This window comes from Pipistrellus hanaki (assembly GCF_964339955.1).
Source record: "Pipistrellus hanaki genome assembly, chromosome: 10".
Classification (NCBI taxonomy): Eukaryota; Metazoa; Chordata; class Mammalia; order Chiroptera; family Vespertilionidae; genus Pipistrellus; species Pipistrellus hanaki.
In genome coordinates, this window is record NC_140512.1 from 71176438 (window position 1) to 71199912 (window position 23475).

Genomic DNA, 23475 nt, shown 5'->3' on the forward strand with positions numbered 1-23475 from the left:
AACTCTTAACAACTCATTCCTAGCTTCATCAGTTAATGTTTGGGGAGAGGAAAGAGTGGAGTCACCTCTAAGTAAACTAAATAAATTTTTCATTTCTCCTGTAGAGATCTTCAGATAAGGTCTTAACCAGTTAATGTCTCCTAATAATTTCTGAAAGTCATTTAAAGTTTTAAGACAATCTTTTATCTCCACCTTCTGAGGCCTAACGAATTGGTTTTCAATTATGGTTCCCAGATATTGGAAAGGTGTTTCTTTTTGTACATTCTCTGGAGCAATTCTTAAGCCCCATTTAGGGAGCTCCTCTTCTAATTGGGAGAACATGGCCAAGGTCTGTTCCTCCCGTGGGCTTGCTAAGAGCAAGTCATCCATGTAATGAATAATGTAACAATGGGAGTATTTGTCTCTTAAAGGCTGAACAGCTTGCGCCACATATTTTTAGAGTAGGGCTATTGGCCATTCCTTGAGGTAAAACCTTCCATTGGTATCTTTTCATAGGCTCTATATTATTAATAAATGGTACTGAAAATGCAAATCTTTTATCTTGAGGTGCTAAAGGAATGGTGAAAAAACAATCCTTAAGATCTACTACTATGAGGAACCAATTTAAAGGGATTTGTGAAAGCACTGGGAGTCCAGGTTGTAAAGCTCCCATGGTATGCAAAGTAGCATTAACTGCTCTAAGATCATGTAACAATCGCCATTTTCCTGTGGCCTTTTTAGGGATTGTAAATATAGGCATATTCCAAGGACTATTGTAAGGTTCTATGTGGCCAGCCTCTATTTGCTCTTGTATTAATTCATGAATATGACTTAATTTCTCCTTGGTTAATGGCCACTGATCCACCCATACAGGTCTATCATCTTTCCATCAGATAGGATCAGCATGAGGATGAGGAGACTGAGCAGTGGCCACTCCTAAAAAGGTTGATATCCTATCTGAGTTGTTAACTGCTTTCCTTTGCCAGTAACAATACATGCCTGTAAACCTTCTAAAACGTCTCGGCCCCATAAATTGACTGCAATTCCAGAGATGACGTAGGGCTGAAACCATCCTGTCTGTCCTTCCTCATCTTGCCATCTTAACACTGCAGCACTACGTTGTGTGTCATTAGGAACTCCTACCCCCCTAACTGAGCCCATAGCTTCTACCGTGGACCAACTTGGAGGCCAGAATTCTTTACTTATAACACTAACATCCACTCCAGTGTCCACCAGACCCCTAAATTATTTTTCCTCTATTCTTAAATTAATCATGGGATGGGTTTTGCTAATTTCATGTATCCAATAGATGTCTGAGCTTCCAAATCCTTGCATTCCTCTTTTCCTTTTTGTAGTCTCACTTTGTTGAACATAAGGTAGAAGTAGTATCTGAGCAATTCTTTGTCCTGGAGTAATTTGCATAATATGATTACATTCTAGTATAACTTTAACTTCTTCACAGTCTGAGTCAATGACTCCAGGCAGGACAGTTAGTCCTTTTAGAGTGCTTCCACTCCTCCCTAAGATTAATCCTAAAGTTCCTCGTGGCACAGCTCTCCAAATTCCTGTAGGAATAGCTTGCCGAGCCATATCGGGGGTCAAAGTGACTGCTATAGTGCTGTTAAGATCCAGGCCTGCGCTTCCTGGAGTTGCTCGGATGAGAGAATGCACTGTGGGCCTTGGGGGCAGATTTCCCCTATTGATGACGGGGCTGGGGTGGGGGGTACCCCTTTGGCCATTTCCCGGCAATTGCCCTTGCCATCTATCTGGATCTAGCAGCTGCCCATTTCTATGAAATTTTGATTTACAAGAACTGGCCCAGTGGTTCCCTTTCTGACATCTAGGACATCGAGAAATGCTTAAATCTTGAGGCGGAGTGTTCAAGCCTCTTCCTAGAACGTTACCTTGTGTCCTTCTCAGTTGCCTACATTCCCTTTGGAAATGTCCTATTTTTCCACACTTAAAACACCTCTTATTTCTACCTGTTACTGCAGCAGCGAGTAAATTTGCTTGAAAAGTGCCTGATCCCACATTCTGACATGCTTGAATCATCTCTGTAATGGTACTATTTCTTCTCAGAGGTGTCAGGCATTTTTTACAATCAGCACTGGCATTCTCATAAGCTAATTGCTGAATTAAAATATCTCCTGCTGCCTCATGTTGAATCTGTGTCTCACTGCTCGAGTGAGACGAGCCACAAAATCAGAAAATGTCTCTGTAGGTCCCTGCATACATTTACTAAAAGATCCCTGAGGGTCCCCTTTTGTTGGTAAAGCATACCAGGCTTTCCTTCCACAAAGTCTAATTTGCTCATATGCCTGTTACACATAATGTAACTGATTTTGTACTTCCATATACTGTCCCAGTCCTGCTAGCATTTCATAAGTTATTTGAGCATTCGGCCCTCTGTTTGCGTGGGCTTGCTCTTGACATTTCTCCAAGTATTCTCCCTTCCACAGTAAATAATCTCCTCCATCCAGAGTTGCACGAACCAGAGTATACCAATCAGAAGAAGTTAAGAATGCATCAGAAAATCATTCATGATTTCTCCTGTAAAAGGAGCCATTGGACCATTTTGAACAATGCTTTCTCGCAAAGCTTTTATCATTTTAAAATCAATTTTTTCATGGCATCTTATTATCTGATTTGGGTTCTGTGGGTCAGCTACTTGTATAATAGGAAAAGCAAGCCTTTCTTCCACTGACATGTCCCTCATTCCTTCTCTGATGACTTTCTGTAAAGAGGATTCTCTTGGTGAATTAAATGTTTCAGGACGAGGACATGGAGGTGGAGGGGGCCATGAAGGCCATTCTTTCAATTTTTCTTCCTGTTCGTCTCTGGGGGGAACCGAGGGAACCAGGGGAGGAAGCTCCTCCTCTGCCTCTCTCAAAGGCTCTAGCAAACGCAATATTATGTGGCCCATGGGGAAACAGTTTTGTTGTTTTTACCAACTTTTTGCCAAATACTCAAGATCTAAAACCAACGGTTATGTTCTATAACAAGAATTATAAGAGGATACTTTCTGAAAATTTTTTAATTCCTTAAGCATTCAAAAATTCTAATAATAAATTTTACTTTATAACCTTATTCTTCCCATTAGCCTGACTGAAAAAGACGTTCCCACACTACTTACAGTTCGTGACTCTGCAGCTGGCCGTGGGCTTTGAGTGCGGTGAATTTCCCTCATCTTTTTGTCGGTGAATCTTCCACACCTTTTTCCGGTGTGATTTTCTTCCTTCCTTTGCTCTTAGGCTGAAAATACCTTCTCCTCCAGAGTCCCGCATTGAAGGCGCCAGATATAGGACTCTCTTTCACGGCCCCCGTGGAAAGAGTTCCAATCCAGGGTTCAGGTTCTGGAGAAGGGCCGCACACAAATGAAAGGAGGCTTGAAGAAATTCAACTTGGCGATATGGGGGCCAGGCGGTAGTCCAACTCTAGTGGGAGAACTACTCCTGCTCTGGCCCTGCCATCCCTTTTATTGAGGCTTTGGGGAAAACATCTTAGGCAACATAAACAGAAATTTACATGTAGCCCTTAGGCAGGAAATAACAGAAACTTTCCTGGGACAAACAAGGTAGCTTCTACTTCAGCTAACAATGTCTCAACTAAAGGTTAGAGCAATTAAGGTTGTTGACCAGCCTTCCTGGCTTCCTGTCACCATCTCTGTTTTAGTGAAACGGATTTGTTTTCCAGCACACAGCGTGATGACATCTTTGCGCTTTTACATCAGTTTTTTTGGCACGGTTTCACCTTTCTCTCCTTCCCTCCCAGCATCTTTGAGACAAGCATCCTTTAGCTCTGCATGGCCTGTAGGGGACCCACCGGCTCTGCCTGTGACATGGGGCTGCCTCTGTCCACACGTTCCTATGAGGGGTTAACAGCCATTCAGGTAGCGGGCACCAGTTTCCACATGCAGTTCCCTGCAAACTAGCTGTGTGACCTGGGAACACACACATCTTCCTGTTTCTTATCTGCTGAACTTTATTCACATACACACACACACACTCACACACACACCCCGAAAGCCCAGCCCTGTCAAGGTCACTCAGCTGCTCACTGTGACATGCACTGACCACCATGGGCCACAGGAGAGAGATGGGCCTTGCCTGTCGCAGTCATGAGACCACGCCCGAAGCTCAGAAGCAGGGACACTGAACTGATGGCTTACTTGTGCCCAGGAGAGCCCTGCTGGTCTGGCGTGGCCTCCCAGAGCAGAACAGCATGCTGATCTCCAGTGGTCCTGACCATGCACAGGTGGGGTCCCTCTGCCTGGCCTGCTTCCTCTTGGAATCTGGGACCCCGCAGGGGATATCGGAGAGCCAGGTTTGGCCCAATCCCAAAGTGGGAGCACCGCTCAGCCAGAAGCTGGGCTCATAGCTGGTGAGCACAGCAGTGGTGGCAGGAGCCTCTCCCACCTCTGCAGCAGTGCTAAGGATGTCTGACTGATGGCTTAGGCCCTGCTCCCCACAGAGAGAGGGCCTAAGCTGGCAGTCAGACATCCCCCGAAGGCTCCTGGATTTTGAGAGTGTTCAGACCAGGTTGAGGGACCCCCATATCACAAGTGCATGAATTTTGTGCACCAGACCTCTAGTAAATAAATATTTTAAATTGCATTTATCAGAGAGATTGGACAAATGATATATCCAATTTGGTATTATCTCTTTTGCTTTTTTAAATTTTTTTTCCTTATTTTTTAAATTAAATTATTATCTGTGTACATATCTTACCATACAATTTTGTGTCAATTGGTTGTACTTATATGCATGTATACAAGTCCTTCAGTTGATCTCTTATCTCCCCCAGATCTCCCTACCCTCCCCGCTGTAATTTGACAGTCTGCTTATTGCTTTACTGTCTCTATATCTATCTTTCGGTTCACCAGTGTATAATGTTCTTTATTATCCATAAATGAGTGAGGTCATGTGGTGTTTCTCTTTCATTGACTGGCTTATTTCACTTAGCATGATGTTCTCCAATTCCATCTAGGTTGCTGCAAATGATGAGAATTCCTTCTTTTTTCTTGCAGCATAGTATTCCATTGTGTAGATATACCATGGTTTTTTGACCCAATCATATGCTGATGGGCACCTAGGCTGTTTTCAAATCCTAGCTATTGTAGATTGTGCTGCTATGAACATAGGGGTGCATATATCCTTTCTGATTGGTGTTTCTAGTTTCTTGGGATATCCTAGGAGTGGGATTGCTGGGTCAAATGGGAGTTCCATTTTCAGTTTTTTGAGGAAACTCCACACTGTTCTCCATAGTGGTTGCACCAGTCTGCATTCCCACCAGCAGTGCACGAGGGTTCCTTTTTCTCCACAACCTCGCCAACACTTGTCGTTTGTTGATTTGTTGATGTTGGCCATTCTGACAGGTGTGAGATGGTACCACATTGTTGTTTTGATTTGCATCTCTCGGATAATTAGTGACTTTGAACATGTTTTCATGTGCCTCTTGGCCTTCCTTCTGTCTTCTTTTGAAAATGTTCTATTTAGGTCCATTGCCCATTTTTTAATTGGATCGTTCATCTTCCTTTTATTTAGTTGTATAAGCTGTCTGTAGATGTTGGAGATTAAACCTTTATCAGTGGTGTTATTTGCAAATATGTTCTCCCATACAGTGGGCTTTCTTATTGTTTTGTTGATGGCTTCTTTTGCTGTAAAAAAAGCTTTTTTTTTTTTTTTTTTTTATGTAGTCCCATTTGTTTACTTTCTCTTTAGCTTCCATTGCCCTAGGGGCAATATCAGTGAAAAAGTTCTTTTGGCATATGTCTGAGATTTTGCTGCCTGTGGATGCCTCTAGTATTTTTATGGTTTCCCATATTATGTTTAAGTCCTGTATCCATTTTGAGTTTATTTTTGTGTATGGTGTAAGTTGGTGATCTAGTTTCATTCTTTTGCATGTATCTGTCCAATTTTCCCAACACCATTTATTGAAGAGACTGTCTTGACTCCATTGTACATTCATACCTTCTTTGTTAAATATTAATTGAGCATAGTGATTTGGGTTGAGATCTCGGTTCTCTATTATATTCCATTGATCTATATGTCTGTTCTTGTGCCAGTACCAGGCTGTTTTGAGAACAGTGGCTTTGTAATACAGCTTGAAATCTGGTATTGAGATCCCACCTACTTTACTCTTCTTTCTCAGGATTGCGGTGGCTATTCGGGGTCTTTTATCGTTCCAAATGAACTTTTGGAGAGTTATTTCTTGGTCAGTGAAATATGCTGTTGGTATTTTAATGGGGAGTGCATTGAACCTATAGATTGCTTTGGGAAGTATGGACATTTTGATGATGTTGATTCTAACATTCCATGAACATGGTATGTTCTTCTATCTGTTTATATCTTCCTCTATCCCTTTTTTCAGTGTAGCTTTCCACATATAGGTCCTTTACTTCCTTAGTTAAGTTTATTCCTAGGTATCTTAATTTTTTTGGTAAATGGAATTGTTTTTTTAGTCTCTGTTTGTGTAAGTTCACTGTTGGTGTATAGAAATGCCATAGATTTCTTGGCTTTAATTTTGTATCCTGCTACTTTGCCAGATTCATTTATTAAGTCAATTGGTTTTTTAATGGAGTCTTTTGGATTTTTTATGTACAATATCATGTCATATGCAAATAAGGATAACTTTACTTATTTTCCAATTTGGATGGCTTTTATTTCCTCTTCTTGTCTAATTGCAATGGCTAGTACTTCCAGTACTATGTCAAACAGGAGTGGCGAGAGTGGGCATTCCTGTTTGTTCCTGTTCTCAGAGGGAATGGTTTTAGTTTTTGCCCATTGAGTATGATGTTGGCTGTGGGTTTATCATATATAGCTTTTATTATGTTGAGGTATGATCCTTGTACTCCCACCTTGTTGAGAGTTTTTATCAGGAAAGGGTGTTGGATTTTATCAAATGCTTTTTCTGCATCAATTGATATGACTATATGATTTTTATTTTTTAATTTGTTTATCTGATGTATCATGTTTATTGATTTGTGGATATTGTACCATCCTTGCATTCCTGGAATAAATCCTACTTGGTCATGGTGTATGATCTTTGTGATGTTCTGCTAGAGCCAATTTGCTAGAGTTTTGTTGAGGATTTTAGCATCTATGTTCACAAGGGATATTGACCTGTAATTCCCTTTCATTGTGTTGTCTTTATCTGGTTTTGGTATTAGGGTGATGCTGGCTTCATAGAAGGAGTTTGGAAGTGTTCCTTCCTCTTGACTTTTTTGGAATAAGGAGGATAGGTTTTAGTTATTCCTTTAATGTTTGCTAAAACTCTTATGTGAAGCCATCTGGCCCTGGTCTTTTGTTTGCTGGAAGTTTTTTGATGACTGTTTCAATTTCTTCCCAAGTCACTGGTCTATTGAGACTTTTAGATTCTTCCTGACTGAGTTTTAGAAGGTTGTATTTTTCTAAAAATATTTCCATTTCTTCCCGGTTGTTCAGTTTGTTGGAATAGAGTTGTTTGTAGTATTTTGTAACAATCCTTTGTATTTTGGTGGGGTCTGTTGTTATTTCACCTCTTTCATTTCTGATTTTATTTGAGTCCTCTCTCTTTGTTTCTTGGTTAGCCTGGCTAGATGTTCATCAATCTTGTTTATCCTTTCAAAGAACCAGCTCTTGGTTTTGTTGATCTTACGTATTGTTTCTTTGGTCTCTATGTCATTTATCTCCGCTCTGATTTTTATTATTTCCTTCCTTCTGCTTACACTGGGCTTTTCTTGTTGCTCTTTTTCTAACTTTTTGAGTTGTAGAGTTAGATAATTTGTTACCATTTTTTCTTGTTTTTTTGCAATAGGCTTGTAGGGATATGAATTTCCCTCTCGAAACTGCTTTTGGGGTGTCCCATAGATTTTGAATTGTTGTGTTTTCATTGTCATTTGTTTCCAGTATGTTTTTAATTTCTTCCTTGATTTCTCTGGTAACCCAGTCCTTGTTTAATAGCATGCTGTTTAGTCTGCATGTGTTTGATTTCTTTGGATTATTTTTATTGTAGTTAATTTCCAGTTTTATGCCACTATGATCTGAGAAGATGCTTGATATGATTTCTATCTTCTTGAATTTGAAGAGACTTTGCCTATTTCCAAACATACGGTATACCTTTGAAAATGACCCAGGTACACTTGGGAAGAATGTATATTCTGTGGCTTTGGGTTGGAATGTTCTGAAGATGTCGATTAATTCCTTCTGGTCTAGTGAGTCATTTAGGATTGATATTTTTTTGCTGATTTTTTGTTTAGATGATTTGTCCAAAGGTGACAGTGGGGTATTAAAATCTCCTACTATGATTGTATTGCTATTAATCTCTCCCTTAATGTCCTCCAGCAGTTTTTTTTTTTAAATATATTTGGGTGCTCCCGTATTGGGTGCATATATATTTACCAGGGTTATTTCTTCTTTTTGGATTGTTCCCTTTATGAAGTGGCCTTCATTATCTCTTATTATGTCCTTCACTCTGAAATCTAATTTGTCAGATATAAGTATTGCTACCCCAGCTTTTTTTTTTTCATTTCCATTTGCCTGGAAAACCTTTTCCCATCCCTTCACCCTCAGTCTGTGTGCATCTTTTTTTCTGAAGTGGGTTTCTTGTAGACAACAGATATATGGGTCTTGTTTTCTTAACTAATCTGTTACCCTATGTCTTTTGATTGGAGCATTTAATCCACTTACATTTAAAGTTATTATTGATAGGTACTTATTTGACGCCATTTTTGTTCTATACCCCTGTGTTCCTTCTTCACTTCCTATTTCTTTATTTTTACAGTAGACCCTTTAGCATTTCTTGCATTGCTGGTTTGGTGGTGATAAATTCCTTTAGTCTGTTTTTGCCTGTGAAGCTTCTGTTCACCTTCAATTTTGATTGATAGCCTTGCTGGGTACAGTATTCTTGGATTCAGACCCTTCCTTTGCATGACTTTGTATATTTCATCCCATTCCCTTCTGGCTTGATGAGTTTCTGTAGAGAAATCAGTTGCTAGTCTGATGGGGGTTCCTTTATATGTAACTTTCTGTCTCTCTCTGGCTATTTTTAAGATTCTTACTTTGTCATTGGTGTTTGCCAGTTTAATTATAATATGCCTTGGTGTCGGTCTTTTGGGGTTCATTTTGCTTGGGACTCTGCATGCATCTTGGATTTGTGTGGGTTTTTTCTTCTCTATCTCAGGAAAGTTTTCTGTCATTATTTCTTGAAATACGTTTTCCATGTCTTCCTCAGTTTTCTTTCCTTCTGGAACCCCTATTATTCTAATATTGTTTTGTTTTGTTTTGTTTTGTATTGTCCCAAAGTTCCCTTAGGCTCTCCTCCTGTTTTTTTAAATTTTTTTTCCAGAAGCTGCTCTAATTGGGTATTTTTTTCCATCTTGTCTTCGAGCTCACTGATGTGGTGCTCTGCTTCTTCTAGTCTACTCTTGATGCTTTCTATTGAGTTCTTTACAGTAGCAATATCATTTTTCATTTCTTCTTGGTTCTTCTTCCTCTTGGTTCTTACTCATATTGCCAAATTTGTCTTCCATTCTTTTTAGCCATCTTATGATCATTACTCTGAATTCTTGCTCTGGTAGGTTGCCTGCCTCTAACTCGTTTACTTCCTTTTCTGGTGATGCCTGCTTTTCTTTTATATGCGGGCTGTTTCTTTGTCTCCCCATGATCTCTCTTTTCAGGATGTCTGGTTATGTAGTTCTCTCTCTCCTGCTTTGATTTAAAGGCAAAAAATACAACACAACCAGTTACAACACACAAGGCACTGAATAGAAATGTGTTTGTGATATTAATAACCTCCAATAAAGGTGACTAGAACCCAGCTAACAAAAACATATAATCAAACAAAAAGAATAGGCAACCCAATCTTACAAAAAAGCATAAAACCTCAATATAGTTAACAAAGGGATAGAGAGAATGGTGTGTGTGTGTGTGTGTGTGTGTGTGTGTGTGTGTATGTGTTGTGTGTGTGTGTTTTAGGACAGCAACAAGGGAGGTGTGAATGGGCTTGGAGCAGGTGGTTGGAAATTAGATATACACAAGTAGGGTGAAATTTTAGGAGGGTATAAACAGAAAGAATAGGGAAAATCTAGAGCAGGAAAGGGTTAAGATAAACAGGGCACCGAAGGGAAAAGGTTAGGAAGAGAGTGATGGCATAAAGGTAGGGTTGAGATAGAATAAAGCGTTGGAGAAGGAAAGATAAATATAGACTGTAGAACACTAACCCCGAAGTAAAAATTATAATAATAATAATAATAATAATAATAAACAAAAGAAAATAAGATAAAAAAGGTAAAATAGCCGAGACCTGTTTGGCTCAATGGATAGAGCGTTGGCTTGGGGACTGAAGGGACCCAGGTTCGATTCCAGTCAAGGGCATGTACCTTGGCTGCGGGCATATCCCCAGTAGGTGGTGTGCAAGAGGCAGCTGATCGATGACTCTCTCTCATTGACATTTCTAGCTCTCTATCTCTCTCCCTTCCTCTCTGTACAAAATCAATAAAATATATTTTAAATAAATAAATAAATAAATAAAGGTAAAATAGTAGTAATAATGTTGATTATGTATACAGTGTAATAATTAAAAAGGTAAAATCAAGTGAGGAAAAAAGGAAAAAAATAGTTTCTTGAGTAAATATTGCAAATAATGAAAAAAAATAAAACAAAAATTAAAAAAAGTTTAAATAAAATTTGTAGTAATAAAGGTCTTTCGCTTCCTCTATTGTTCTGTTTGGCATGCCTGTTTCCCAGTCCGGACAGTATTGCAGTTCCCTGAGTTTCACTGCTCCTTAGTGTTGTAATCTGGTCCTGATTTTTAAGCAGATCTTGCTTTGATTTTATTACTCTAGGGTCAATTTGTGATTTAGCCTCGGGGTGGCAGTGTTTCTAGGTTAACTTCCAGGACTCTAAAGCTCCTCTAGCTTCCCCCCTCTCTGCAGCACTGATCTATTGGGGGGAGGGGAGCAAGTCCGAGCCAACTGTACTCCCCTGTACTTCTCAGATATCCCTCCGAGTCAGATCCAAACATGTTGCTCTTTAGATATCTCCCCTATTCGGAGCCCCGTCCACATTCACGGGTGACACCCGCCCAACAGCCAGGGGCTTCTACTTGTAATCACCGCCCCTGTCCTCCAGTTTCTGCCTGCCCTGCTCGCATGGGCTTTTGTCTTTGCCGCGAGCACTCAACCACCCTCTCCCCGTGAAATCTGACCTTTTTGCCATGCGGTGGGGCACTCCTTTGAGTACGAGTGTTTACACCACCTGGGATCAGAGTTCTGGGACTCACAGCTGCTTGGTGTTCACTGCAGCTGTGGATATTCAGGCCTCTGACATGATCCAATCTTCCTCTCAAGATGGCGAGATTTTCCTGTCCAAGCCCATAGGTAGCTCTGGGAAGGGACCCAGCTCCACCATGGATGCTTCCCTGTCAGGAGCACCCTAATCAGTGGCCCCCTAGTTTCTCCTGATGTTCGCCTGTCTCTTGGCTTACTAATAAACACTCTCAGCACGACCCTCAGCTGCTCTCTCTTTCTGCTTTGGGACAAGGCTCAGAATCTGCCTACCTATTATTCTGCCATTTTGTCTCCCTCTCTTTTGCTTTTAACATAATACAAGCCATAGTAAGGTAGGATTTGGTACCAGGGTATCAATGTTCTGTTTGGAGCAGAGACACTTCTTTAATCACAGAGACACAATCATGATATTCCCCCCACGGGCTAAGAATTATACAGTGAGTCACATACTATTCGACTGATGAAAGAACAATAGGAGAAGGAGGGTGTGATGATTCACAATGAACCAGCTAATTCAGTTGTTGGCAAACTCATTAGTCAGCAGAGCCAAATATCAACAGTACAATGATTGAAATTTCTTTTGAGAGCCAAATTGTTTAAACTTAAACTTCTTCTAACACCACTTCTTCAAAATAGACTCACCCAGGCCATGGTATTTTGTGGAAGAGCCACACTCAAGGGGCCAAACAGCCACATGCGGCTCATGAGCTGCAGTTTGCAACCACGGGGCTAGTAGAAAATGCTGATGGTTTCTGTTAGCACCACGTATGGCAACATATAATTTAAAGTATTAATATGGGTTCTGAGGATGTGTTGACTAATTGCACTGAGGACCATCATTTGCTGAGGCAAGAAGGCGAAGCCTCAATGACTGGGTGTTACAGTGCAGGCTTCAGCACGCAGTTTTTGGTAGATGTCAAGTTAATCCACCTTGAGCATGACCCAGAATGGTCATATTTGTACAAAAAGGCAGATTCATGCATCAGCCAATTTGGATCAGTGGATAGAGCATTGGCCTGTATACTGAAGGGTCCCAGGAACTATTCTGGTCAAGGGCTCATGCCTGGGTTGTGGCTACTATCCCCAGTAGGAGGCATGCAGGAGGCAGCCAATCAATGATTCTCTCTCATCTTTGATGTTTCTATCTCTCTCTCCCTCTCCCTTCCTCTCTGAAATCAATTTATATATATCCTATCCAATAAAAGAGTAATATGCAAATTAACATCACTCTGCTACACCCAAAAGCCATGTCCACCAGCCAATCAGGAGCAAGTATGCAAATTAATCCCAACCAAGATGGCTGCAGCCAAAGAGAAAGTAGGAGGCTTGGGTTTCCTTGGCAATGGAGGAAGCCAAGCTTTTCACACACCCTGGCTGGCCCAGGCCTCCATTCAAGGCTATAAAGTTTCAATGAGAGAAGATAAATAAATTCAAAAAAAATGGCTGCCTCCATGGAGCTGGAGAGAGCAGGAGGTTTGGGTTGCCCCCAATGATAGAGGAAGCCAAGCTCCTGCAACCCTGGCCTGCCTTGGCCTTCGATACAAAATTTCAATTATAGAAGATAAATAAATCCTAACAAAAATGGCTACGGCCAAGGAGCAAGCAGGAGGCTTGGCTCTGCTCAAGGCTACAAAGTTTCAATTATAGAAGATAGATACCAGGGCCTCCACTTGGGTTGCTGAGGGTTGTGGCTGGCCTGCAAACCACCACAGGCTCCTCGCCCAGGCCACCCCACACCCCAAGGGAGCTCCACCCTGATAGAGGACATCCTTCAGGGCAAACCAGCTGGCCCCCACCCATGTACCAGGCCTCTATACTATCTAATGAAAGAGTAATATGCAAATTAACCATCACTCCAACACACAAGATGTCTGCCCCAATGTGGTCAAAGATGGCTGCCCACATGTGGACACAAGATGGCCACCAAAAGATGGCCAGCAGAGGAGGGCAGTTGGGAGAAACCAGGCCTGCAGGGGAGGGCAGTTATGGGTGACCAGGCCTGCAGAGGAGAGCAGTTGGGAGGACCAGGCCTGTAGGGGAGGGGCAGTTGGAGGGGAACAAGTCCTTCAAGAGAGGGAAGTTGGGGGTGACCAGGCCTGCAGGAAAGGGCAGTTGGGGGGGGGGGGGAAGGGGACCCAGGCCTGCAGGGGAAGGCAGTTAGAGATGACCAGGTCAGCAGAGGAGGGAAGTTGGGGGTGACCGGAGGGGTGTGAATCCCTAAAAATACCACTTCTTTTCACTGTGCCTCTTCCGCCTCCACGTGTCGCTCTCATATATATATATATATATATATATATATATATATATATATATACACACACATACTAGAGGCCTGGTGCATGAATTTGTGCATGGGTGGGGTCTGGCCAGCCTGGTCAGTGGGATGGGACATGGGCTGTTGGCTGGCCTGCCTGCTGGTTGAACTCCTGGAGGAGGGGACAATTTTCATATTAGCCTTTTATTATACAATATATGATATACACTGAGTGGCCAGATTATTATGTGTTCAGAAATCATAATAACCTGGCCACTCAGTGTACACAATGCTAATCTGGTCATGTCTCAGGACAGTGGTACTGTCTGTGTGGAAGCAGAGCTCACCTCCCCAACCCATAGATGTGTTGCAGAAACTAAGAAAGTAGTCTTCTTATAGTGATTTGCAAATATCAGCTGCAAGATGGTGTAGGATTGTTTAAGATTTTTGCTGCTTCAAGTTCTCTATTAAATAAAATTGACTTTTCCTCAATCCTTTTAAAATTTACTGTGTAGCCACAAATTGGTCCTTCATTATCTTCTTTCACCATCTGCTATGATCAATCTTTTTAAAAGAATGTGTTCTGTTTGGATTTTGTGTTTTGAACTTGTTACAAGTTAATGTGCTTGTTTCCCCGTTAGACACATGACATTGCAGGCTGGCGGGCCTTTGGCTCTGTAACGTGGGGATGGTGGTAGGTACAATAACGCCCATATAAACAGTGCGTGGGCTGTAATCCATCTAAATCCAGGCAATTGCCCCTGGAGGTTTAGAGGGACAGGAACTTGCTGCCCCTTCATGAAGCTTCTGCTTACCTTTTCCAGAGGGTCCCTGCTCAGGAGCCCCGGATGCTGTTCACCGCCCGCCACAGCACCGTCACCTTCCAGACCGAAAGGGACCCGTGGAGGGAGCGGAAGGAGCAGAGAGCTGCCGCGATGGTGGGCGTTCTCATCGGGGTGTTCGTGATCTGCTGGGCCCCCTTCTTCATCGCGGAGCTCGTCAGCGCCCTCTGTGCCTGCGACCTCCCTGCCCTCTGGAAGAGCGTCTTCCTTTGGCTCGGCTACTCCAACTCCTTCTTCAACCCCCTGATCTACACGGCTTTCAACAAGAGCTACAGCAATGCCGTCAAGGGCTTCTTCTGTCGGCAACACTGAGTCCCAGGACCCGGGACCACAAAAGGGCTAATTCCATAACTCAGTGACGTGTTCCATGTTGCTGCACCCCCTCCCCAGCCAGCAGCACAGCCAGGACCAGTCCTCCCGTTCTCAGGGGCCCTTCAGAGCCCCTTCTCCATCCCAGCCAGGAAGCCGCCTCCAGGGCTGGGCCGTTGTGGTGACCTCCTTTATCTTAGTGACCTGCTTTTTCTCATTCTGCACCCAGTAGCTACTGCCTTTGCCCACCAAGTGCCCGTTCCTCTCCCAACCCATAATGGCCACCTGCAAGGAGGAAATAAAGTAGCTTGGGCAGGTTGTAATGGGGATGGGGGTGTGTGTGTGTGTGAAATAATCCCTATTTCAATGTTTCTTTCCATGGTCCTGAAGGTACACCCTAATATTTATTGTGTGTGTCACAGTATTTGACTGCAAAATATTACCTCTAAACATAATAAAGCCCATAGTTGTGTCTGTAAGACCAGTGAGTATTGACTCCATGGTTTCATTTTTCTTAATCCTCACCTGAGGATATGTTTTCATTGATTTTAGAGAGAGAAAGAAATAGGCTAGAGAGAGAGGAGAGATGTAGAGAGCGCCTGGGAAGGCACATGGGCATATCTTTAATTATTGTCAGCTGAATCCAGTGGCGCTGGCAGAGCCATGTCCTGGAAACAGGCCTAACCAGAGGCAGGAGTGTTGTCAGCTTGACCTTCAGTCCAGGTGTCAGAGGGTGGGTTTCATTATCTAAATCCAGCCAGGCACTGGGAATGAATGCGACTCGGGCTCACCCAAGAATGCACATAATCTCCTTTGTCTTGACTTTTAGTAAGACTTCCTGGTTTTTCTGTATAAAATAAACACGCTGTATTGGCTCAGGGTCACTGTCCCTGTCCCTGTCTCTCCATCAGAGGACAGGGGTCCCACCCAGACCCAGCTTTTTCCTCCCATCTCTGTGTCTGTCTCTTTCTTTCATTTTCTCAGTGCCCAGCAGCCCCTACTCAGGAACCGGACCACTCTCTAGCCGTGCTGGATGTGGAAGAGAGAGAAATAGTTATATAGAGAGAAACATTGATGTGAGAATCATCAGTCAGTTGCCTTCCAGAGATGACTGGGGATGGAACCTGAAACCCAGGTATGTGCCTTGACCAATCTGTGCACTGACAACACTCCAACCAACTGAGCACACCAGCCAGGGCTGTGGTCCCTAAGGACAAGGCAAAAGTTCTAATTGGCTAGTTTATCCTAAAATGCAACAATCCGCCAAGTTGGAACAGAAACTAAAAGTCAAATCAAATACTTCCTTTCATTTTGAAGCAACAGCTCATGAACATAGAAAATCTATAGAATCTGTCAAACTTGCTTATTTGCTATGGTTTCATTTGTATGACTTGTATTCAAGTGTTGCCAAACCAAGACCTTTTATCCTGGAATCATGAATCTAGAGGAAAGCAAGTGCCAGAACACTGTTGACTTCTTAAAAATAGTTTTATAACCAAGGGCTGTGAAGGCACATTCACCAAACACACGCATTTTAAGGGGATAGCAGGTAAATTTGTTAATTGCTATTTCGCTATTGGTATGTGAGTCCTACACTGAGGCCAACACTGGTGACTGAGGAGAGAGGCAGAAACATGGGCAAGTGTGGCCTTAGTCCTTCACAAATTGACACGTATGTGAAACAGCTGAGGCGAGACAGTTAAATGATGAAGCTGTGCTAATATGCTCATCTAAAGCCCAGATCATTATACACTACTTTTCTTTATAGATCTCTGAGAGAAAGGAAGAGGAAGAGATAGAAACATCAGTGATGAGAGAAAATCATTGATCAGCTACCTCCTGCACGTCCCACACTGGGGATTGTGCCCATAACTTGGGCATATGTCCTGACCAGGAATCAAACCATGACCTGCTGGCTCACAGGTGGTGCTCAAGCACTGAGCCACGCACTGGGCTATGCAAAACTTAAAAAAGATCTTGGGCAACAGAACCGCTTGCGCTATCGATGCATCCTTTGAATGCATGAATTTAAAAATGAGGAATTATAATAACCTGCAAGCATGCTAACACATATACTTATACATGTGCATTCATTCCTAGAAATAAACTATAGAAATTAAGATGTTAAGGGACACTGAGTTAATTTGTGGTCTTAGTCTCGCATTTACCGCCAAGATGAGCGTTACCTCAGAACGTGAGCAGGAAGGACGGACACAGCTGTGAGAATTCCTGGCTGATGACGCTGACGGCAGGAGCGTTTCTGTGGGAACACCTGAGGGATTGCTTCTTTCTGGCACCTGAAGTCCTACACCCACCAGCTTTTTAAAACACAGACTGTCTGCTATTGAGTTAGCTCCCCGACTATCGGCAGGAACCAGCAAGACCACCGAAAGCCACCATGTCCCGTGTGTATAACCAGGCGGTGCTTCCAGAACCCCACTCAGTGCCGCAGAGGACAGAGCCGGCGTGGGGCCACGAGGAGAGGAGTCAGGATCAAGGGGAGCCTGCCAGTCTAGTCTCCCTGCCAGTCCGCAGACGTCGTCCTCGCACCCCATCGTTTCCGTTTGTGTGAGGCTCAGAAGCCTGGCTCCCGAGACCTCAGTGATGTGAAGATGCCCCTTGGCCCTCCCCCCGGAGGGGCTGTTATTCTAACATTAGCTTCAATCTCCCACTGAGGTTATTACTCATATTTCCCTAAGCAAATATGTTTGTTGTTGTTATTCAAGACGTACCCGCACCTCCCAGTGTCACTGAAAACACATGGATGAGCCGAGCGCTGTCTGCGAGGCGGAGGATGGAATTGAAGCCTTTCCTTCCCTTTCCAGAAGGCGTCCTGCCTCGGGGAGAGTGTTACAACAGGCAGATGCTGACAGCGCCGGGCGCAGTCCTCCTGCTCCGAACCCCATCCACGCCAGGCCGCGGTGTGAGGAGCAGGAACAGCCGCTGGTGGGAGCACTGCTCCGGGAGGCCTCTCCCTCTGCTCCCACCCTCAGCTCCCTCCCAAAGGGCCGCCGGGGAAGGCTTGCCCACCAGGCTGGAGACCAGTGTCTGTCCCGCTAACCACAAGCCAACTCACCTTCGCCCAAGTGCCCGGCTGCCTGCCCGCCTGCCAGGCCTGTGGGCTGAGAGCCTCCACGGCTGGGGCCTTCTCCCTTCTCCGCTTCTCCGCACGGCGCAGCGTCTGCTGGTGCAGGACGCTGCTCTGCGTGGGGAGCCGGGGGCTGCAGGCCGAGCTCTGCTCCCAGGCTGCAGGCCCACCGGGCAGGCACTGCCTCAGGGACTGAGAGGCAGGCACTGCCTCGGACTGAGAGGCTGGGGCAGCGGGGCGGGCCCTGCTGGGCTGCCGCAGCCACACCTGTGCCCCGCCTGGCACGCAGGTGATGGACTGCAGGAGCGCGGTGGGTCCCGCCAGCTGCTTTCCACCGCCCCTCAGATGCCAGTGCCCACCTGCCTGGAGGTCTGCAGAGGCCTGAGCTCCTGGGGCAGCAGCTCCTGGGGGGATGGCAGCCCCCCATCCTGTTCCCATGGGTCTCACTGCCCCTCCAAGGGCGTCTCAGGACGGTGCTTGGGGCTCCTCCTCCGAGCCTGGAGATCTTAGGAACCTCAGGGGGTCCTGCTCCCCAGTTCCTGCCTCTGTGGCTCCCTCATCAGCTGAAGCCCCTGACCAAGGAGCCCCCCATTACATTCCCTGTCACCAGACTGGCGGCCCACCTTCCCACCACCTCTGCCTGGCTCACTGCCCCTGCAGGTTCTCAGGGAGCCCACGGCCCGCGTGTCCCGGTCCCAGTGAGGGTCTGTCTGGCTGCCTGGGGTCTGTCCCGCCCTGTGCAGATGGCGCACGCCAGGTGGGAGAGCTGAGCATGGCACCCACCATGACTGTCACCTCGGTCCCTTCTCCACCTGCTCCGCTGGAAACTGAGCGTGGGGGCCTGTGAGCATCATTTGTTGGCATCCCAACCCCGAGTACCTCACAGGGGCTGTATGTGGAGAGAGGGCCGTTAAACAGCGATCCAGATAAAACCAGTCACAGGGGCCCTGAGCCAATGTGGCTGGGTCTTTATAAGGAGAAGAGAGACGAGGACACGGAGAATGACCGTGTGAGGATGCGGGAGAGGACGGCCGTCCACCCGCCACAGAGCGAGGCCTCGGCAGGAGCCAGCCCGCCCACACCTCCAGCTCGGACTTCAGCCTCCAGGAGGGGAGATAATAAACTGATGGCGTTTAAACTGCCTCGTCTGCGGGGCTTCCAATGGGGGCAGAGCCAGTGGCAGGGGTGGCACCCAGCCTCGCTGGCAGGTCAGAGCCTGGCAGGTGACCTTCCCAACAGGCAACAAGTCAGAGCTTCGAGGTTGCTGAAGGGAAAGGGTCTGGGGGGCACCGGCAGACAAACCCACCTCCCACCACATCAGTCAGCTGCCTGACCCTCCCCCAGGCGCCTCCGTCCTGCCCGGGCTCCTAAGTGGATGGAGGAACTGGACAAGATGGGAGAAGGGGGCTGAGAGCAAGGGACACAGCCCCTCCCTGGCTCTCCTCACCCTCCTGCCCCTAAAGGCGGTGGTTTCCCTGGCCATTGAGTTTATTCTCTTCCCCCCTCTCTCCCTCCCACCCCCACCCCACCCCGCTGCACCATGGGAGGGCACTAGCCCAGCAGCTTGGACGGCTGCCCCGCCGGTCTGGCATCAGCAGGAAACCCCGCCTTGACAGTGCGTTCCCTTATCCCACAGCAAAGGGGCTGCCTCCTGTGTCAGCAAGTGTCTTTCGGGGTCCTTGTGACAATGGGCAGTTCGTCTTATGTGCTGACGTTTCTTTCTGTGTGTTGGAACAATCTCATGTTCTGGTGGGGTCAGAGCGGGTGGGGCCAGGGGATCACGCCCCGGGCGGGGGAGACGGGTGTGTCTGTCCTGTCAAAGCCACACTCCCCCATTGAGCCATGGTTTTGAATAAGGTTGACAGGTGAATGGGAGAGAGGGTTTTAGTGTCCGTGGGGATATGGTAAAAATAGGAGCCTGGAGTGTGTGTGCATGCGTGAGAGCATGTGCTTGTGTGTGTGTGTGTGTGCATGTGTGTGTGTGTGTGTGTGCTCGTGTGTGCATGTGTGTGATTTATGAGACTGTACAAGACTGCACACTTTTAATGGTTTCACTTTTCTTTTTCCTTTTTGTTTTTTGTTAATCTTCACGTGAGGATGTCTTTTCCCCGGATTTTTCAGAGAGAGTGGAAGGGAAGGAGGGAGGGGGAGGGGGGAGAGAGAAATGGGAAAGACACATCTACCAGTTGCCTCCCACATGTGCCCCGATGGGGTGGGAAGCGAACTCACAACACAGGTATCTGCCCTTGGCTGGGAATTGACCCTGCAACCCTTCCGTGTGCGGGCTGGTACTCCAGCCACTGAGCCACACTGGCAAGGCGCTTTTTAAAGGTGTTTTGGGTCTCATTGGTTCCTACAGTGACAGAGGCTGTTGCTGTACATTCTATAGCACACCATCTGCACACGTGCTGGCTCCCACCCATGACACCACTGTCCCCCTCCCCCTCTCCGCCCTCCCAGCCCTGCCTTGGTAACCGCCTGGTAACACTGCCACAGGCTAGAAGGCAGCCGCCGGGAGGATACCCCAGCCCCTGGCAGGGCCCTGCCATCTCGCACGCCGGCACCGGGCACAGGCCCTCTCCCCGAGTGGGCAGGGCACCACCTCTCTCGCCCATGCTGGCCTCTGAGTCCGTCAGGTCCCCAGCAGGGCCTCTGCCACCCTCCTCCCTCGATGGTTCAATGCCATTTCCAAAGGACTGCCCACCCCCGTGTCCGGCCCGGGAGCCAGGGGCACCGTTCTGAGGCCGCTGAGGTGCCCCCTCCTCAGGGAAGGGGGAGCTGCCCGTTGTGCCTGGGCCGTCCTGCCCAGGAGCACAGAAGGCTCTGCGGCGCCTGCCAGCAGCACTCCCTGCTGATGGAGCCGCGGGGAGCCCCGTCCACGGCCAGCAGCTCTGCGGACCTCTCCCTCAGCACAGGGGTCTGCCTCCCTGCGGGCTCTCCCTCAGCGGCTCTCCCTCAGCACCGGGACCCTTCTTCTCGCGCTGAAAGACAGACACAAAGTCTGTCGGGGGAACTAAGTGTGACTTTCTGTCTAGGAATACATACATACTCCTTGATCCTGAGAGCCAATATAGCAACAGCCCTGGCGGGTTGGCTCAGTGGATAGAGCATCGGCCTGTGGACCAAAGGGTCCCGGGTTCGATTCCAGTCAAGGGCATGTATCTTGGTTGCAGGCTCCTCCCCGGCCCAGGCCCTGGTCAGGGATCATGCAGAAGGCTATCAAGCGATGTGTTTCTCTCACATCTGTTTCCCTCGGTCTCTCCCTCTCCCTTCCACTCTCTCTAAAAGCCAATGGAAAAATATCCTCGGGTGAGGATTAACAAAAAATAAAATAAAAAGGAGAAGAAGAATATTCAGCCCTAGCTGGTGTGGTTCAGTGATTAGAGTGCAGATCTGTACACTGAAGAGTCAAGGGTTCGTTTCCTGGTCAAGAGCACTGCCTGGGCTGCAGGTTCAATCCCCACCCCAGGTCAGGGTGCATGCAGGAAGCAACCGTTTGATGTGTCTATCTCATATCAACATCTCTCTCTCTCTCTCTCTCTCTCTCTCTCTCTCTCTCTCTCTCTCTCTCTCTCTCTCTTCCCCCCTCCTCCTTCCACTCTCTCTGAAAGAGAGATCAATGGAAAAAATATCCTCGGGTGAGGATTAACAGCTACAAAGGAATGCTCAGCTGGTAAAAGTGCCCACTTTCTAATTTTCAGCCAGTTTATTTTTGCTTAGAAGGAGCATGAGAGTAAACCTTGCTGTTTTAGTCCCAGGCCAATGGGTTTCTAGAAACTAAATCCTGGCACAGTGAAAGAGAACGCCGCGCCCCCGCGGTGGAAGACGCGATGTGAGGAGCCACGGTTGCTCAGTGAAGCCGACGGCACTCCACAGCGCCGAGGGGTTCGGACCAGTGAGAACAGGGAGGACCAGAGGGAAATGATGGCTCCACCTTCACGGAAGTAAACAACGCATTCGAGGTCCAGGTCCAGGCGGCTCCGATGCAACAAACACCCTATTGTCCTTGGTTTTGCTAAAACAGTCCCTGGGGGAGAGCCGCATGGAGGCAGACGCGTTGTCACTCCTCACCTGAGATTATTTTCCATTGATTTTAGAGACAGTGGAAGGGGGAGAGACAGAGAGAGAAACATCAATGTGAGGAGACATCGATTGGTTGCGTCCCACACATGCCCTGACCATGCCCCAGGATCGAGCCTGCAACCCAGGGACATGCCCCTGACCGGAATCGAACCAGGACTGACACTCTGTCTACTGAGCCAAACAGGCAAGGGCTACAGCACGGGTCTTTGTCTTAAAAATGTTGGCTTTGTTGTTTTGAACAGTGAACATCTGTACACGGGTCTCAAACAAGATAAACTGTCTTTTTAAAAAGGTAAAATAAAACTTAGTCTCTGATATTTCAATAACAAATTGAAAACCACTATGTTGTTGTTTTTTAAAATCTCAGTTATTTTCTTAAAAACTATTTTTTTATTGATTTCAGACAGGAAGAGAGGGAGGGAGAGAGAGAGAGAATCATTGGTCGCCTGCCTCCTACACTTCTCACTGGGGTCTGACCCCACAGCCTGGGCATGTGCTCCTGACCAGAGTAGAACCGTAACTTCCTGGTTCATAAGTCCACGCTAACCACTGAGCCACACCGGCGGACTTGGAAACCACTTTGCATAGGTGCGTGGGGCTGGTTCCAAGGAAAGACAAGACCAAACCTCACCTGAGAAAACCTTTTCCCCGTGTCCATAGCTCAGCCTGTTTCAGGTTGTGTGGACAGAACGCTTATGTGCCCCACACACACTCGCGCACGCTCACTCACTGCGGCCCTAGCCCACGCTTCCCAAGGTGAGGGCTGGGGGAGGGCGACTCGCTGGCCCCGGCGCCCTGAAATAGGAAAACCTGCCAGGATCCGTCTGTCAGGAGCCGTGTCCGCAGGCACCAGGCTGGTGGACGGTCGGGGCAGCGATATGATCTGGCTCTGAAGAGAATTAGGTTGGAGGGAAGTAAGCCCTTCACCAAAGGCTGGGCGAGCCGCCTGGAGCTGGCTGTGCCGTGGAGGGGCTGCAGGGCAGCCGCAGGCGGGAGGTGCTGGGCCCTGGCCTGGGCTGGGGGGGCGTCCAGTGCGTTTCTGCTGACGCTCGCTTTGATGTGAGTCCTTGAGAAAACAGTCGCTTCAGGAAAACGCAAAACATCCACACCAGGCGCTAAGGGCTGGGAGCCCAGCCCGAACTCCCCAGGTCCCCAGGGCAGTGCGGGTGGGGGCGGGGGCTGATTCATTACTAATTTCCCAGTTCTTTCTCTGAGCGGACACACACACACACACACACACACGCACAGTCAGCCGGTCCTGGCTGTCCTGTCCTCCATTCATACTCCCACTGCCCCCAAGAATGGAGAGGAAACACACCTTTAGGTGGAACTGTCGCTGACGTGTGGCTCGCTGCTCCGTGTTCCTGGCCGGAGGCCACACGGGGGGACACAGGTGTCTCTCACCGGGACAGGGCCGGGGAGAAAGAGACAGTCACACCCATCCCAGCATTTCCACTAACAACCGGGCGACACGGAAGTGATGTGAATCCTAATCAGGAGGGAATCTGATAAAATGCCGCAGAATAACACCTACGGTGGGAACCACAGAGCCATTCCAGTGTGTGTGTGTGTGTGTGTGTGTGTGCGCGCGCGCGTGCGACATGAAATGAAGACTACGACGTATTTCTACTGAAAGAAGCTCACAAAACAAGAC

General features: G+C 46.8%; 1 protein-coding gene across 2 annotated transcripts in view; it reads left to right on the forward strand.

Annotated features, from left to right (window-relative positions):
- The window catches only part of HTR5A (5-hydroxytryptamine receptor 5A), a 134073-nt gene extending 119143 nt beyond the window's left edge, over positions 1-14930 (forward strand). For both annotated transcript variants that reach the window (XM_084897552.1, XM_084897551.1), the window contains one exon: positions 14324-14930. In XM_084897552.1, the coding sequence (XP_084753678.1) occupies positions 14324-14653 (330 nt within the window). In that variant the 3' untranslated portion in view covers positions 14654-14930. The remainder of the gene's footprint in view (positions 1-14323) is intronic.
- Positions 14931-23475: the final 8545 nt, after the last annotated feature.